This window comes from Peromyscus californicus, unplaced genomic scaffold (assembly GCF_007827085.1).
Source record: "Peromyscus californicus insignis strain IS unplaced genomic scaffold, ASM782708v3 Scaffold_15__1_contigs__length_86483966, whole genome shotgun sequence".
In the NCBI taxonomy this organism is placed as follows: domain Eukaryota; kingdom Metazoa; phylum Chordata; class Mammalia; order Rodentia; family Cricetidae; genus Peromyscus; species Peromyscus californicus.
In genome coordinates this window covers 34,901,163-34,917,153 of record NW_026294447.1, presented here as the reverse complement: position 1 = coordinate 34,917,153, position 15,991 = coordinate 34,901,163, and the positions used below count along the sequence as shown (strand labels likewise).

At 38.1% G+C, this 15,991-nt stretch overlaps 1 protein-coding gene across 1 annotated transcript in view; it reads left to right on the top strand.

Annotated features, from left to right (window-relative positions):
* The window catches only part of Mdga2 (MAM domain containing glycosylphosphatidylinositol anchor 2), a 794,049-nt gene that overhangs the window by 420,533 nt on the left and 357,525 nt on the right, over window positions 1-15,991 (top strand). Inside the window, 1 exon segment of the mRNA XM_052738256.1 lies at window positions 11,445-11,619. Within this exon segment, the coding sequence (XP_052594216.1) occupies window positions 11,445-11,619 (175 nt within the window).

The following is a 15,991-nucleotide window of genomic DNA, read 5'->3' as shown; positions in this document are numbered from 1 at the left end:
ACTGTTGAAATTTCTCACTGAAACTGCATTGCTTGCATTCTGTTGTTTTAAAATTTTGCTCAGTGCCTGTCCTGATCTTTATTTTACTGAATCACTAGTAACAATAATGCTTTTCTCTTTCTTTAAGTGTTATAGATGAATGATTTGGTTTGCATTTTTCTCTGTCCATTTTATCCATGACTTCATTTCCAATACTGGTTTCCAACCTTTTATTATTATGATATATATGGTGTGTGTGATATAATATACATATGTAATTGTATATATGTAAATATGGCATATAAAACATTGATATAATGACAAGATATATCTTCTAATTATTAAATACAGTCTAGCAAATTACATATATACTTTATATACATGGTTTATATATATGCATATATATGCAGTATATATATTTCTATTACATCAATAAAAGAAAATAATAAGCCATGAATTTGAAAGGGAGCAACAGGGTACAAGGGGAATTTGGAGGGAAGGAAGGGAAGGTGGAAATTATGTTATTATATTATAATCTCAAAATACAAAGAAAAAAAATGTTTTTGTTTTGTTTTATTTTTCGAGACAGGATTTCTCTGTGTAACTTCGTGCCTTTCCTGGATCTCGCTCTGTAGACCAGGCTGGCATTAAAGGCTAGGCTCACAACCACAAATATAAGAAAATTATTTTTAAAAATCTTTTTAAAGAAAAAAATAGAATTCCCCAATTATCAGATTCAGGGAAGTTATATAACAGAACTAAAGGTGAAGCAAATTTACAGGGAAACTTTCCCTTTGCATCATCTACATTTTTTAACAAAAAATACTTTAAGGAAATAATCCTGAGTAGTAGAAAGGTCTAACATTCTCAGTTTTTTAGAGCTTACCAGATTATGTGAGAAGTGGACAAGCCAAGATACCTGCACACAAAGTCTGATAAAAGCTAAGACATCAAAGTGTTAGGAATTTTATTTCCAGGTAGAAGGAATGAACTTAAATTTTATCCGAGCCACTCATTTCTTAGTTTTACCTGTCTGCTTCTTCCATAGCTATCAAACCTAGAGGTTTTAGTCAGTGCATGGCTACCCCAATTCAACATATCATTGCTCAGGTGATCATCCACCTACTGTTTTAAGAGTGCATCTCAAGCTGAAATGTTGTAATAGCAAAGCAGAATTTCACCTTTAGCACATTTCTGCTCAATCTTGGTGTCTTGCCTGTTTGCTTGCTTGTTCGTTTATTGAGACAGGCCTCAAATTTATAGAGATCTGCCTTACTTTGGTGCTTTTTAATTTGGACCAAAAGCTGATTTGTTATGGAAAGCAAGCTCATGGAAACATTGACTCAGAAATAAATGACTATCTATAACTGTGGAGCTTTGCCCATCTGGAACAGAATGTTTGTAGTCCTAGTGCAGGGAAGAAGTTCTGCCTTGTAGTATTGTTCTTTTCCTGGTGTTTTTGTGACCAACAGCCAAAGGCAGTTCAAACTATCATTCCTGGGAGGGGATGAGAAAACTCCCCTTCAAGATCACCCAACACGGAGACTTGTGAAGAGTGGGCTAGCAACAGACATCTGAAGAGCATCAAGAGACATGCTCTTTTCCAATACACAACTTTCATTTCTTAGCAAAACTAGGAAAAAGACCAATGGAAAATATATATTTTTTATTAAATAATTTTAGATTGGTATTATTTGAATTAGAAAATAAGAATATGCACACACAATACATAAATAGAGCTTCCTCAGTCCGCATAATGTATGCATGTATATAAATAATGTGTATATAAAAGTTATATACACGCACATATACGTGTGTGTGTGTGTGTGTGTGTGTGTGTGCGCGTGCGTGCGTGTGTGTGTGTGTGTGTGTGTGCGTGCGTGCGTGCGTGCGTGTGTGTGTGTGTGTGTGTGTGTGTGTGTGTGTGTGTTTTCTGCACTGACCCTTTGATATTGGATAACCAGTTGGTGTACTCTTCCATGGGGAAAACTACCTCTCCCACTCTTTCATTCCCTAGTCATTTGTAGTTCTTCATCTAGGGCTGAAGTTTCGTGAGCTTTCCCCATCCACATTAACACATCTATTGATGTCTTCTTTGTTCAGGTCATGTTTCAGCAGCCATGTTAGTGAGACTTTGTGGGTGTAGCTTCTGACATTTCTAGGAGATAGTTTAACAGCAAGTTCCATATTTCTGGGGCTCTTACAATCTTTCTGCCCTCCCCCTTCCACAATGATCCCTGAGTCTTAGGTGTAGAAGTTGTGTTTTGAGTGTGTCCATCAGAACTAGGCTCTACAACTGTGCATTTTGGTTGGTTGTGGTTTTCTTTTATGGTCTCCATCTGTTACAAAGAGGCATTTTCTCTTGATGAATGGTAGGGAAAACACTTACCTGTAGGTATAGAAATATTTCGAATGGAGCTCAGGGCATGCCAGTTTTATATAGTAGTGGTTGTAGGTTCATCTCCTAGATCCTTGACTTCACTAGCCCTGGGTAGTTGGTTATATTTCCAGTCCCATACATGATTTTTCTTTTGTTGAGCAGGTCCTAAGTCCAGTTAGAGAGATGTTGGTTACCACCCAAGTAAGCGTGCTGCTACTGAACCCTTAGGGTAATTGTTCCATGCTGGTTGTTGTGCTTTGTAGGTGTCATAGGTAGGACTGTTGAGTGCTTCTCTCCTTTGAGTCTTGCATGGTGCCCTCTGATACCATGAGAGCTAGTCCTCAGGGAGGATGCCTTCAGGCCAGTAGGTTATAGCAAAAGCATTGTCTGTTTAGAGTTAAATGGACATTCAATTGTTTTAATTACCAAAGAAAGAAATTTTTACTACCTTTACCATGCTCAGTTGTCTAATTATATACAAATACATATTGTTTTCACAGAATATTTGATTTTTTTTATATTTTGATTGTCAAATTACATTTGATTTAGTTTTAACTCTCATGAGCATTAACCTCTGTGTATGAGTGTGTATGAGTGTGTGTGTGTGTGTGTGTGTGTGTGTGTGTGTGTGTGTGTTCATGCACAAGCACGCACATTCACATGATGCATACTAAGCAAACAACGACCTATTTCTCAGCCCTTTTGTATCTAGGCAGGAAGTTTGTTTTATTTCTTCTTATGCAAATAGAAGAGTAAAGTAACTTGTAGTTGGACAATTAATAAATCAAAGTAAGAATATTTGCGTTTATCGCATCATTCATGAAATTTTCTGAAAGAAATTTTTGCCATTTTATTCTTTCAGCCTTGCTGGCTTCCCATTGTTTCTGACAGGGAGATAAACTATTTCCTCTTGTTTTTATGAATATCCTTGAAATGAAAATTCTAAATTTTTTGACCTACATCATATTCATTTATGTTTCCTTTCTAAACCCCAATTTTCAGATCTTGCTATTCTTATTCACTTACTACACTATAAATATGATATGTATCTAAATATGAGATATATATATATATAATTGAATGCTACGCATAAGTTTTGACATTCTTTATTATATATTCTGATCTACATAAATAAAATTATTGATATAATTCATTGAATTACTCATTTTTCTTTTCCTTCTTCTTCTCTCATACATTGCATTTCAAATCTTGCCAATCCAAATCCTCCACCTGGGGATCATGATTGAATTACCTGTGCTCCAAAAGTATCAGGCAGCCCTGCTTCTCTACCTCTGACTCCTACAGCACACAGAGCCTCTCCCTTGAGCCAGGTCCTCCCAATGCATGTGGATTTCTTTAGTGAATGCTACATGCTTCCAACATCATCAACACCATGGCCTCCTGACAACTTGAGTTCTAATTCACAGCTTCACACATTGGCCTGGTAGTGCTCTTTCAGAGACCCTCCCTTTTGCTCTCATCCTCTGGCCTCATTACCCTTTGCAACCTTGGCAGAAGCTTCCACCACCCGCCTTGCTCTTGCTTCCATCAGGACTCTAAAACCAGTACTGTGTGAATGATGCTGCCACATTTTGCTGCCAGTTCAAGATGGAGGCTGCCCCCTGGGACCTCATTTGGGTCAGTGTCTGTGTGCTTTAAACAAATGACCCTTGGAAACAGTCCCTTCTGTGGTTGTTTTCAATCAAGAAACCTCTTAGTGACATTATCAGTTAGACTTTCTCCTTTCACATGAATTTGAATTTTTTTATGTAATGAGTTCTTTAATAGGCAAGATATCGTCCTCTTAACACTACTCCTAGTGACCCAATATAAAGCAGGAGATTTTGAATAGTGTAATTTCTTCAATAATCACAACCACTTTCTCAGCACCAGTCTCTTCTCCCTTCCTTCCTTTGTTCCTTTCTTCATTCCTTCATTCATTCCTTTGTTCTTTCTTTCCTTCCTTTTTATTTATTATTCTCTCATATATTACATCCTGACTACAATTTTCCCTCCCTCCTCTCTGTAGCTAGAGTTTTCCTGCCTGGCCCACAGTCAGGACAAATCTCTGACACCCGCCAGTCCCACAGCCATTCAGACCCAACCAAGTAAACACAGAGACTTATATTGGTTACAAACTGTATGGCCGTGGCAGGCTTCTTGCTAACTGTTCTTACAGCTTAAATTAATCCATTTCCATAAATCTATACCTTGCCACATGGCTCGTGGCTTACCGGCATCTTCACATGCGGCTTGTCATGGTGGCTGCTGGCAGTGTCTCTCTGACTCAGCCTTCCACTTCCCAGCTTTATTCTCCTCCTTGTCCTGCCTATACTTCCTGCCTAGCCAATGGCCAATCAGTGTTTTAGTTATTGACTAATCAGCAACACATTTGCCATACAGAACATCCCACAGCACCTCTCCTCCCATCCCACCATACCCTCTCCCCCAGATCCACTCCTCTTCCATTTCCCTTCAGAAAAGAGCAGACCTCGCAGGGACATCAAACAAACAGGACATATACAAGTTACAATAAGACTAGGCACATGCTTTATTGTCAAGGCTGGACAAGACAACACAGTAGGAGGAAAACGGTCCCAAGAGCAGGCAAAAGAGTCATGGACACTCCCACTCCCACTGTTAGGCGTCTCACAGGAGCACCAATCTGATAACCATAGCATATATGCAGAGGACTTAGCTCATAGTTACTGTTTTAAGATTTGGAAGGCTTAGATTTGAAATCTTGGTCACTATAGCACCACAGTAATTTCTCCCATTGATTTTAGGGACTATCAAGACATCAGTTTTGCACACTTAAGTCTCTAGTGCACCTGGAATGTATCTTAGCATCAGAGGCCACTTATAGAAACACCTGTTTCCTCCCTGTGCATACACATTCCATTGCTTCCATGCTCTTTTGTAAACAATCCTCCCTTCCTTTTTCTTAAAAATGCCACCAGTGTGATTTTTCTACATCTCCTTTTGTGTAACTGTTTCTGTACTCTTAACAAAAAGTGTGTATCACCTTGAACAAGGTGATGGCTACAAATCTCTCTGGGGATGGCTTGTGATCCTTAAAGTGATTATGAGGGAAAAAATGACATTTTTGTTGCTGTATAACATTTGCAGGAATGGTGTAAAGCAACTGAGGGGTGAGCAGATGTCACTCCAGCAAAAGCACAGCAGTGATGTCAGCTTAATACCAAGTTCTTTTTTCCCAAAGCCACATGCTTTAGCACAAAATTATAATGTGTTAAAATATTTTTCTGGTAAATCCATAAAAATGAATAATGTTAACTTTCTGAAGCTTCATTATTTTTAATGCTCTGAGTGACAAAAGAGAAAATTTTTTAAAAAAATTGTTGCTTGCTAAAACTGGGCAGTACTCTCAGGGAAAAGATTCATCTGGTTGTGCTTTGGGATGAACTAGCCACTTTCTTTTCCTGGGTATTTTACTTAAAAGAGTCACTGTTAAAAGTGTGGTGATGCAAACTTGTGTGCTTTCTAAACATTTTTTTAATGAATTAAATGACCATGACCTATTACCCTCAAGACAATTTATATATCTTACTGATGATAAAGACATGGTCTTAATAGAAAAAATATATAATTTGAGAAAGACAATATAATGGCTTTCGCACATTTAAAGGCTCTAATGAGGAGACTAGTGATGGAATTATTACATGTGATTTCAATTGTATCATATAATGGTGAAATTTGGTACTAGTAACTTTTTTTTAGAACTTTGTAGCTCAGTGGGTATTTCCCAAATGACTAATATACAATGGTACAAAATAATGCAGAATAAAAGATCCATTCAAGGAGAAAAACTGACTGATGAGTCTTCAGATAATAGACTATAGAAAGACTTTTGGTGTAGTTTCAGATTATTCTGAGCAAAAATGTTGAAAAACTACCACTTGTGGAGTTTTAGTGTAGAAGATATATGATTCTCTGAAAAGGCTATTGAATAGTCATACCTTTCTGACTAAATATCAGTGTGGATTCAAATTTTTCTTTGTATAATTGCAAAAAAGAAAACATCTTTTTATATCATATGCAGAAGCTGCTATGAGATTCTGCCTGACTTGGTTCTCCTAAACCAGATACTAAAGAGAGTCACGGCACTGTATACTATGCCACTCTTCTTTGTTTTGGAAAATACAGTTTTCTAGTTAAAAACCATACTTATGTGAACATGGCATAGCTTTAACAGTATATTTAAAATGGGGAATCTATAAATTAACATTACCTGTTTTTATTTGTTAAAAATAAATGGGTAAATAATTACAGTTGAAAAGTACTTCATTGTATCTATTTACCACATTGTTATTATTCATTCACCTGTTGAAGGATGTTTAGGTTGTTTCCATTTCCTGGCTATTATGAGTAGAGTGGCAGTGGACACTGCTAAGGAAGTGCCTGTGGAGCATGTTGTTGAGTCCTTTGGGCATGTGTCAATGGGCGTGGCATGTAGTAGACTCATTTGTAGTCTCTAGCGAATCCTCCACACTTGTTCCAAGAGTGGTTGCACCAATTAGCATCCTTACCAAAGTGAATGAGGTTCCTCCTTCTCTACAACTTCACTAGCATTTGTTGGCAGTAGTTTTGTTGATCTTAGTCATTCTGACTAGAGAGAGATGAAAGCTCGGAGTTGTTTTACTTGCATCATGAGCGCGTGCACGTGCACACACATACACACACACACTTACATATACATGCAACACATGCATGCATGCATGTATGTATGTGTGTATGTATGTGTGTATCTCTATCTATCTATCTATCTATCTATCTATCTATCTATCTATGTAACAATAATAATCAGAGGAAAAATAGCCTATCAGCTTGAGAGTAGGGAGAACATGGGAGGGGTTGTTGGGATGATACTTTGGAGGAGCTAAAGGGAGAAAAGGGGGTGATATAATTTTATTTCGATTAAAAATTAACTTTAAAAGAAAAACACAAATAATTAAACATAGAAATGAATAAAACTAAAATGAACAAAATAATTCGGGGTCCTCAACAACTTTAAAAAATGTCAAGTTGTGCTGTGACCAAAAATTTGATACTAGTGTCTGTGTGTCAAGATTGTCTCTCCATGTCTGTAAGCTTGCCAGTAGCAGGGGCAGAACCTGACCTCAAAGCCCCTGTGCCAACCATCTGGCCTTTGTGCCCATCCCTGTGATGGGCTTTCTTTTGCTATGGATTCACCTCACCATGGCAGTGGATTCTGGGCACAGGTCAGGCTGAGAGCTCATCCTGTGCCTCCTGTGACCCAAGGATCCCCAGCCTGTGAGCATCTCTCCTGCTGCGGTCATAGGAAAGGCCTTGATGTGCCGCCAGGCCTTGAAGTGCCGAATTCACAGAATCGCTCTGCATCCCTCTGACCCCCAGAGCCTGATGAAGAAGCTGGACCCTCGTTCTTGTACCCAGCTCCCTCTCAGGTGGCGTGGCACAGCAGAGCGGCCCAGCTTCCGCTGCTCTGGGTGGAAGGCGGAGCAGCCATCCGCACCAGTCCAGGCTGTTTCCCTTCAGAGGCCTGTGAGCTGCTGGGCCACTGTGTGGCGCTGGGAACAAGAACCTTAGGCCCAGTTGCCTTCCTGTGTATTTATTCAAGGTGACTGCTTGGCAAAGGGGAGTTTCACTGTGTGGCTGTATTCTTAATATAATTTGTTAAATAAATGTTTGTTTTAACCTCAAAAAAAAATTGCCTCTCACCTGCTCTCCCTCTTTTCCTCTCTCGCTCTCTCACATATACTTCTCCTCTTCTTTTGAACCATATGTGGTACTAAAATAATTTTGTCCAAAGAAATTATGTATATTAACAGCATAATTTTGCAAATTTGAAAGACTTAGATCATATCTATAACTCTTTTTTTTAACATTCAGTGCTTTATTTATTTTTTATTATGGAATTTTTTGTTCATTTTACATACCAACCACAGATCCCTCTCTCTTCCCTGCTCCCGCCCCCCCCCCCCATCCTTCCCCCACAACCCTCCTCCCATTTCCCATCTCCGACAAGGTTAGGCCTCCCATGGGGAGTCCACAGAGCCTGGTACATTCAGTAAAGGCAGGTCCAAGCCCCTTCCCCTGCATCAAGGCTATGTAAGGTATCTCACCATAGGTAGTGGGATCCAAAAAGCCAGCTCATGCACCAGGGATGGATCCTGATCCTACTTTCAGGGGGCCCCTTAAGCAGATCAAGCTACACAACTGCCATGCTTATGCAGAGGACATAGTCCGGTCCCATGGAGGCTCCACAACTGTTGATCTAAAGTTCATGAGTTCCCACTAGCTTGATTCGATTGTTTCTGCAGGTTTCTCCATCATGATCTTGATGCCTCTTGCTCATAGAATCCCTCTTCCCTTTCTTCAACTGAACTCCTGGAGCTTGGCATGCTGCTTGGCTGTGGATCTCTGCATCTGCTTCCATCAGTTACTGGATGGAGGCTCTATGATGACAGTTAGGATATTCACCAATTTGATTACCAGGGTAAACCAGCTCAGGCACCCTCTCCACTATTGCTAGTGGTCTAAGCTGGGATCATCCTTGTGGATTCCTGGGAACTTCTGTAGCATCCAGTTTCTCCCTATCCCCATGATATCTCCCTCTATTATGCTGTCTTTTTCATTGTTCTATCACTCCGTCCCTGTTCCAGCTTGACCATCCCATTCACTTATGTTCTCATCCCCCATCCTCTGCCCTCCATTGTCCACCCCTCACCCCCAGTTGCTCATGGAGATCTTATATATTTCCCCTTCCCAAGGTAATCCATGCATCTTTATTTGGGTCCTCCTTGTTAGTTAGCTTCTCTGGAGCTGTGGATTGTATTCTGGTTATCCTTTGCTTTACAACTAGTATCCACTTATGAGTGAGTACATACCAAGTTTGTCCTTCTGAGTCTGGGTTACCTTATTCAGGATGATATTTCTTAGTTCCATTCATTTGCCTGCAAATTTCATTATGTCATTGTTTTTTACTGCTGAGTAGTACTCCATTGTGTATATGTACCACATTTTCTTTATCCATTCTTCGGTTGAGGGGCATCTAGGCTGTTTACAGGTTCTGGCTATTACAAATAATGCTGCTATGAAGATAGTTGAGCATGTGACCTTGTGGTAGGGTCGAGCATTCCTTGGGTATATGCCCAAGAGTGATATAGCTGGGTCTTGAAGAAGATTGATTCTCAGTTTTCTGAGAAACCACCATACTGATTTCCAAAGTGACTGTACAAGTTTGCACTCCCACCAACAGTGTAGGAGTGTTCCCATTGCTCAGCATCCTCTCCAACATAAACTGTTGTCAGTGTTTTTGATATTAGCCATTCTGACAGGTGTAATATGATATCTCAAAGTCATTTTGATTTGCATTTCCCTGTTGACTAAGGATGTTGAGCAATTCCTTAGATGTCTTTTGGCCATTTGAGAATTTTCTGTTTAGCTCTGGAGCTAATTTTTTATTGGCTTGTTTGGTATTTTGATGTCTAGTTTCTTGAATTCTTTATATATTTTGGAGATCAGCCCTCTGTCAGATGTGAGGTTGGTGAAGATCTTTTCCCATTCTTTAGGCAGCCATTTTGTCTTATTTCTATAACTCTTTTAATTCACACCTTTTGTATTCTGAAACACTTAGTTTTCTGAATTGGCTTTAAACATTATATTGAAACATTTGTAAAAATTGCTATTTAGTAACTAGAATTTCAGTGTGCATTATACTAAAGACAATCTATTTTTTAAATAAAGTAAAAATCCTTATTTCTTTACCTGTAGATATTAAAATTTAAATGAAAACAGAATCCTAGACTTTTCAGTGCAAAAATCACCATCATTACAGCCTTCACAGATAAGATAATTAATAAACTGCTTGGCTATGGATTTTACACTTACTTCCTGTAGTTTTCCATACACATACCAAGATTTGAACAAATATTCACTATTTCTTTTAGTTTAGTAATCTCTAGGTAACATTTTTGTTGCTTTTACATTACAGAGGAAACATGATTATATTCATCCTGCTATTTTATGTTGTGAAAAACTTTTTAAAGACAGCTTAATGCCATTATAGTATGATTTTAGTGTGTAGTGTGTGAAAGTAATATTGCTAAGGATTGTATTATACAAATTCAAGTTTGAAAACTCCTATTTCAGTTTCTCCATGTTTCAACACGTTTCAAACATTATAGATATTTAAGTAGAATATTTCCATTAGTCGTTTCCAAGTGCTGAATAAATTCTTTTTAAATATATGGGTGAGGCAAATAGTTTTCATTTTCTATTTTGTAGCACTATACAATATCAGCATGTGGCTTTTATTCAGATTTTATATATGACAACACACAAAATTTAAGTTGAATACCAGTAGTTATTGCTAGCAAACACAAAATCTGTTGCACACAGCTGTGTTTAAAAGAATGGTATTGTTTATAATGGACAATTTTAGATATTCAAATTGTTTTGACAGTCTGATAGGACTGCACTCTTTGAAAAAGTTTACACATTTTGGAAAATAATTATTGATGTAAAGTGAATTCCAATTTTCAAAGTAGCAAATCATTTGTAGGCCTATTAAAGCAAAGCCATTAAATAAAACAAAATCTCTTTTAACCAACAGGTGCGTAAAATTATACATAATCTCAATAAGCCATTATGGTAATATGCCTACATTATTTAAACCAAAAAGAAAATTTTAAATAAAATAATGAAGCATGTCCCAAAAGAAATGAGGACCTCTTTGGTCCAAATAACAAAAAAAGTGTCTTACAAAGTTCAGAAATGTATAAGCAAAATTGAAATGCTCAGTAGACACAGAGACTGAGTCATGTGTCTACTGTGTATTGCCTGCAACCTGATTAGACTATTGATAAGTTTCATGCAGTTGATTCTAAGTGATTTGCACTCTATGGTGATGACATTAGTACTTGCAACTTTGTAGCTCATTTGGGGACATATATTTTAATTTCCCACTAATGTGACAGAAAGGCAACATGGTGGCTCTGAAAGCCAGTTCTTTGGATGAAAAACTGCTGTGTGATTGTGGAAAACCAACCTAAAGTAACAATCTTTGTTGATGCTTGCTCAGATCAGGTGGACGAAAACAGCAGGAAGTGCCTCTGACAGATTCCAAGACTCAAGTGTCTTCAACGAGACGTTGAGGATTACCAACATTCAGAGACACCAAGGTGGCCGCTATTACTGTAAAGCAGAGAACGGCTTGGGGTCCCCAGCAATAAAGTCGATCCGAGTGGATGTGTACTGTAAGTAAACTTCAGTCAACCAGTGTTCCGACTGATTTGCTTCTAGGCTTAACTATGGTTTTCTGAAAATAAACAGTTTCTTTAGTTGTGAATGAAAATGTTATAGGATAGTGGTAATCCTTTAAGAAATGTCTTTTTTTTTTAATGTTTGCTTCTGCACGTGGGTACATAGAGACATCAGCATGCAACTTGGATTATCCTTCTTCAGGTTCAGACTACAAGTGTGTGCCACCATACCTGACATTGCATCATGGGTTTTGAAATCCCAAATCCCTGAATCTTGCATGGCAGATCCATTTATCACCTTTTCTATTCCCTAACTTGCTCTGAGACATTTCTGAGAAAAGAAATTTTACTTCAAATTTTCATAATTTGTGACATGATATATATTCAGTACAGAATATGTAATATCACATTAATAAGATGGTAAATATTATTGGTAATGCCAATAGCCTCTTTGCATTTAGTGCATAAACTTTTAATGTGTACATGTGTGGTACTTTGAATGTAATCGTCTCCCATAAGCTCATTGGGAGTGGCACTATTAGGAAGTTGGCTTTGATGGAGTAGGTATGGCTTTGTTGAAGGAAGTATGTCACTGTGGAGGTGGGCTTTAAAGTCTCCTATATGCTCAAGCCACACCCAATGTCTCAGTTCACTTCCTGTTGCCTGTGAAAGATGTAGAACTCTCTGCAACCTCTCCAGCACCATGTCTGCCTATGTGCTGCCATGTCCCACCATCATGATAATGGACTGAACTTCTGAACTGTAAGCCACCACAATTAAATGTTTTCCTTTATAATAGATGTTGTGGTCATGTCATGATGTCTCTTCACAGCAATAGAATACTTAACTTAGACAACATGTAAATACAAGCATGTACATCTAAATCTTTTTTTTCTTTTTGATTCAGGGTTTCTCTGTATATAGCCCTGGCTCTCTGGAACTTGCACTGTATAGTTCTAACAGGCTCACTTTGAACTCAATGATACACCTACCCTTGTCTCCCAAATGCTGGAATTATAGGCTTGTGCCAGCACAGTCTCCCACACATCTCTGTGTTAATGAACTTTATGAAGAAAGGATCTTTCCATAATGTGCTCTGACTGGCTTAATCATTTAAGCTGCATACAAAGTCAACCATTCTCATTTTCAATGCATATTTTGTAAGCAAGCACAATCATCTATCCACATTGCCTTGTAAAGTATCACACATCTCTCTGTACAGCAGACTGTTGCAAGTGACCATTACTGACCCTGAAAACACAGTGCCTTCTGGAGAACTTTGCTTGATTTGTTTTCATTCTGTCACACTCTCCTACTTTTCCTTCTTCACAACTGTGTTAGGCATCTTCTGCTCTCTTTACTCCTCTCCCCACCAAAAACACTAAGTGCCTGCATTTAGTTCAGTTTTTCACACAGGTTCATCTGGTACTCTCGTTGTTTTCGTGAGAAATGGCATTTATTTTTAAGCCTCTAATATTAGAATACATTTTTCTCTCCTTAAAGTAATCCAGACATAATAACAAGTGAGGGGTTCCTGTTTTCCAGCTTGTTTTCTTTTCATCCCCCTTTCCTGTTCTTTCAGCACAGTGCAGGTGTTACATAGTTAGGGAGAGGCTAGAAATTATCAATGGTCTATTCATGGAGCCTCTGCCGGGCTCGTTTATTTATGGAGACAATGAGGAAGGAAGCAGCGACAGCAGCATTTGTGATTCATCTTCCACAGTCAAGTGCTTGTTGCCCTCTTGTGTATGACAGAAGCCTGTGTTCCATTGTCCCGAGACATCCACTGACATGATACTGGCAGGCTCGACCTATGTGCCACACTTACCTTCTGTGTATCCAGGTTGGCCAGACCTGCACCAAACCTCCACTTAAGCTCTGTACCGTTTGAATATATTTGTAATTAAACTAAATTTGATTTCAGTGAATTAAATACTGTGTTATTTAGTTAGTGTACACCATTTAATTAAATGCACTGTTATTTCCTTGTATGATAGGTCATAACCTTTAAATACAAAACTCTAGTATGTTGAATATAATTCAGAATTCTAAAATGTTCTAAAAGGGAACACGTGGTTTGTCCTGCTGTGTTTGGGTGATGCTTGTCAGCTTTGTATAAACCAGGTTAGTAGCCAAATGTGACTACTCCTTAAGTAGACATTTTTAATCGTTAATGTACTCTTTATTTACTTTACTTTGTATGGACTAACATATTTGTCTCATAAAATTTATTTGATTAGAGTATAGGCATCAGTCCTGCTAGGGGTTTTATATATCCTATGGTGTATATATTTTATTTTTCTGAGTGAAGTCATGAAACTTTGAAAAAACAGTAGCAACCAGTTTTGAATAAGGGTTTTGACTACATTGCTACCACAATGGACTTGATGGCAATAAAATCTGTGCCTTAGGGACTTAAAAACTCATATACAAAGCAGGAAAGAAGACTGGTAGAGTTTTAGAAGATTTTTTTTCTGTGACTAAGTCTTTCAATACCATCTGAGGTTATTCCGTTTTACCTTGCTACTCAGAGTGAGTTGTGCCTAAGTAGTTGATGCTGCTCAGCTTCCTAGGAATAGTGATGCCCATTCCATTCCCCAGCTCCTCTGATTTATTAAAGTGCCAATCAACCTCATGACACCATGTTACCTTCTTCCCTTTGACTTTTTTGGGGGTTTTTTAGATATAATTTGAGCTCACAAACATCTTGTTCTATTTTATTTGAGTGAAATGTTACTGAGATACGTGCCATATTTAAGTTATATTATTTTTCTGTGCCTTTCTGATATATGGTCAATGAGATAGTCATCTAAATTTGAGAAAATAACACTAAACTTTGGATTGTATTTACAAATGTGACAACTTATTGGGAGGGATTTCCCAGGGCATATCCTCAGCTCCCGTGATAAATTCATAGTGTAAGAATCTGGTATTATTTTTCCATACTTATATTTATTCATATAGCTATGAATAAATTCCCTTTCATAGTAAATTTTACAAGTTTTGAGTGATAAAAATATATAATAGTGATAACTAGCCTATCTGAAAAATCTGTTTCTGAAAACTTTCAATGCAAGCCGGATTACTTAGGTTCATATGTTTTTATTTGCTACATGAATCTCGATAATTTATAACATGCCATCATTGTTAATAAAAACATGGCTAACATAGCAGTGTTGTGTTTTCTTTACACACTGTGGCAAAATGCCTGCCATAAACAGTTTAATTGAGGAATGGTTGTTTTTTTTTACTCACATCTTCAGAAGTTTGAGCCCATGGTTGGTTGGCCTCTTTAGGCTAGGCAGAACATTGTGATGTCTGTGTGTAGAGCAGAGAAGTCTCTTTCCCTCATGGCAGCAAACAAGCAAAAATTCAGAGTGTAGTGATATGGTTCGATAGAAATGTTTCTTCCTTTCAGAGAGATGGAACTTCTGTGGGACCTCACAGCAGAGTTAATGATGTGCCTTGATGTCACTTAAGACTTGGCATGCTACCTACTGTGGACTCAGCCTCTTTCAGATTAACCAGCCTTAAAAAAAGAGCAGGGCAATACGCTTAATTTTCCCTATATGGATGTTTAAATGGAAATGCTCTCCCCAGAGGCTCATATATTTGAATGCTGCATCTATAGTTGGTGGAACTCTTGTGGAAAGGATTAGAGGGCATGGCCTTGGAGGAGGTGTGTCACTAGGCGTGGCTTTGAGATTTGAAAGCTCACACAAGGCTTAGTCTCTTACTCTCTGTCTCCAACTTGTAAGAATAAGATGTAAATTCTCAGCTACCACTCCAGTGGGAGCTCTCCTGCTTGCTGGCTTGCTCCCCGATGTGATGATAGCCAGGGACTTACCCTCTGGCACTGTAAACAACCCCCGAATTAAATGTTTTCTCTTATAAGTTGCCTTTGTCATGGTGTCTCTTCACACCAATAGAAAAGTAACTAAGACAACATATAATTTTTACAACATAAGTTAATATATAGCTTTAATATTAAATTATGTACTCTCATCCCCGACCCTGAATAATATTTGTGTGTATGTGTGTGTGTTGTGATAATCATTTACTGAAAATAGCCAAAAGGTGGAAAGCAGCCTTATGCAATAAATATCCAGCATAAATGTTGTGAGCAAAATGGATATAGCTAATAATATCTATCTGCAGTGTTGTTTACTACTTTGGGTCAGTAGAGGTCAGTAAGGTGATTTCCCCTCTTGTAAAACTCTGTTAAAGATGTCTAGAAAGAATCCCTCACCTCCTCCCCATGCCATGTCTTCTGTTTTTCTCAGTATGCAGAGCACAACCCTTTGTTAGGAACCAGGATGAATAGATACAATAGATTCAGACAGGAGATTGGCAGACATCAAACAGA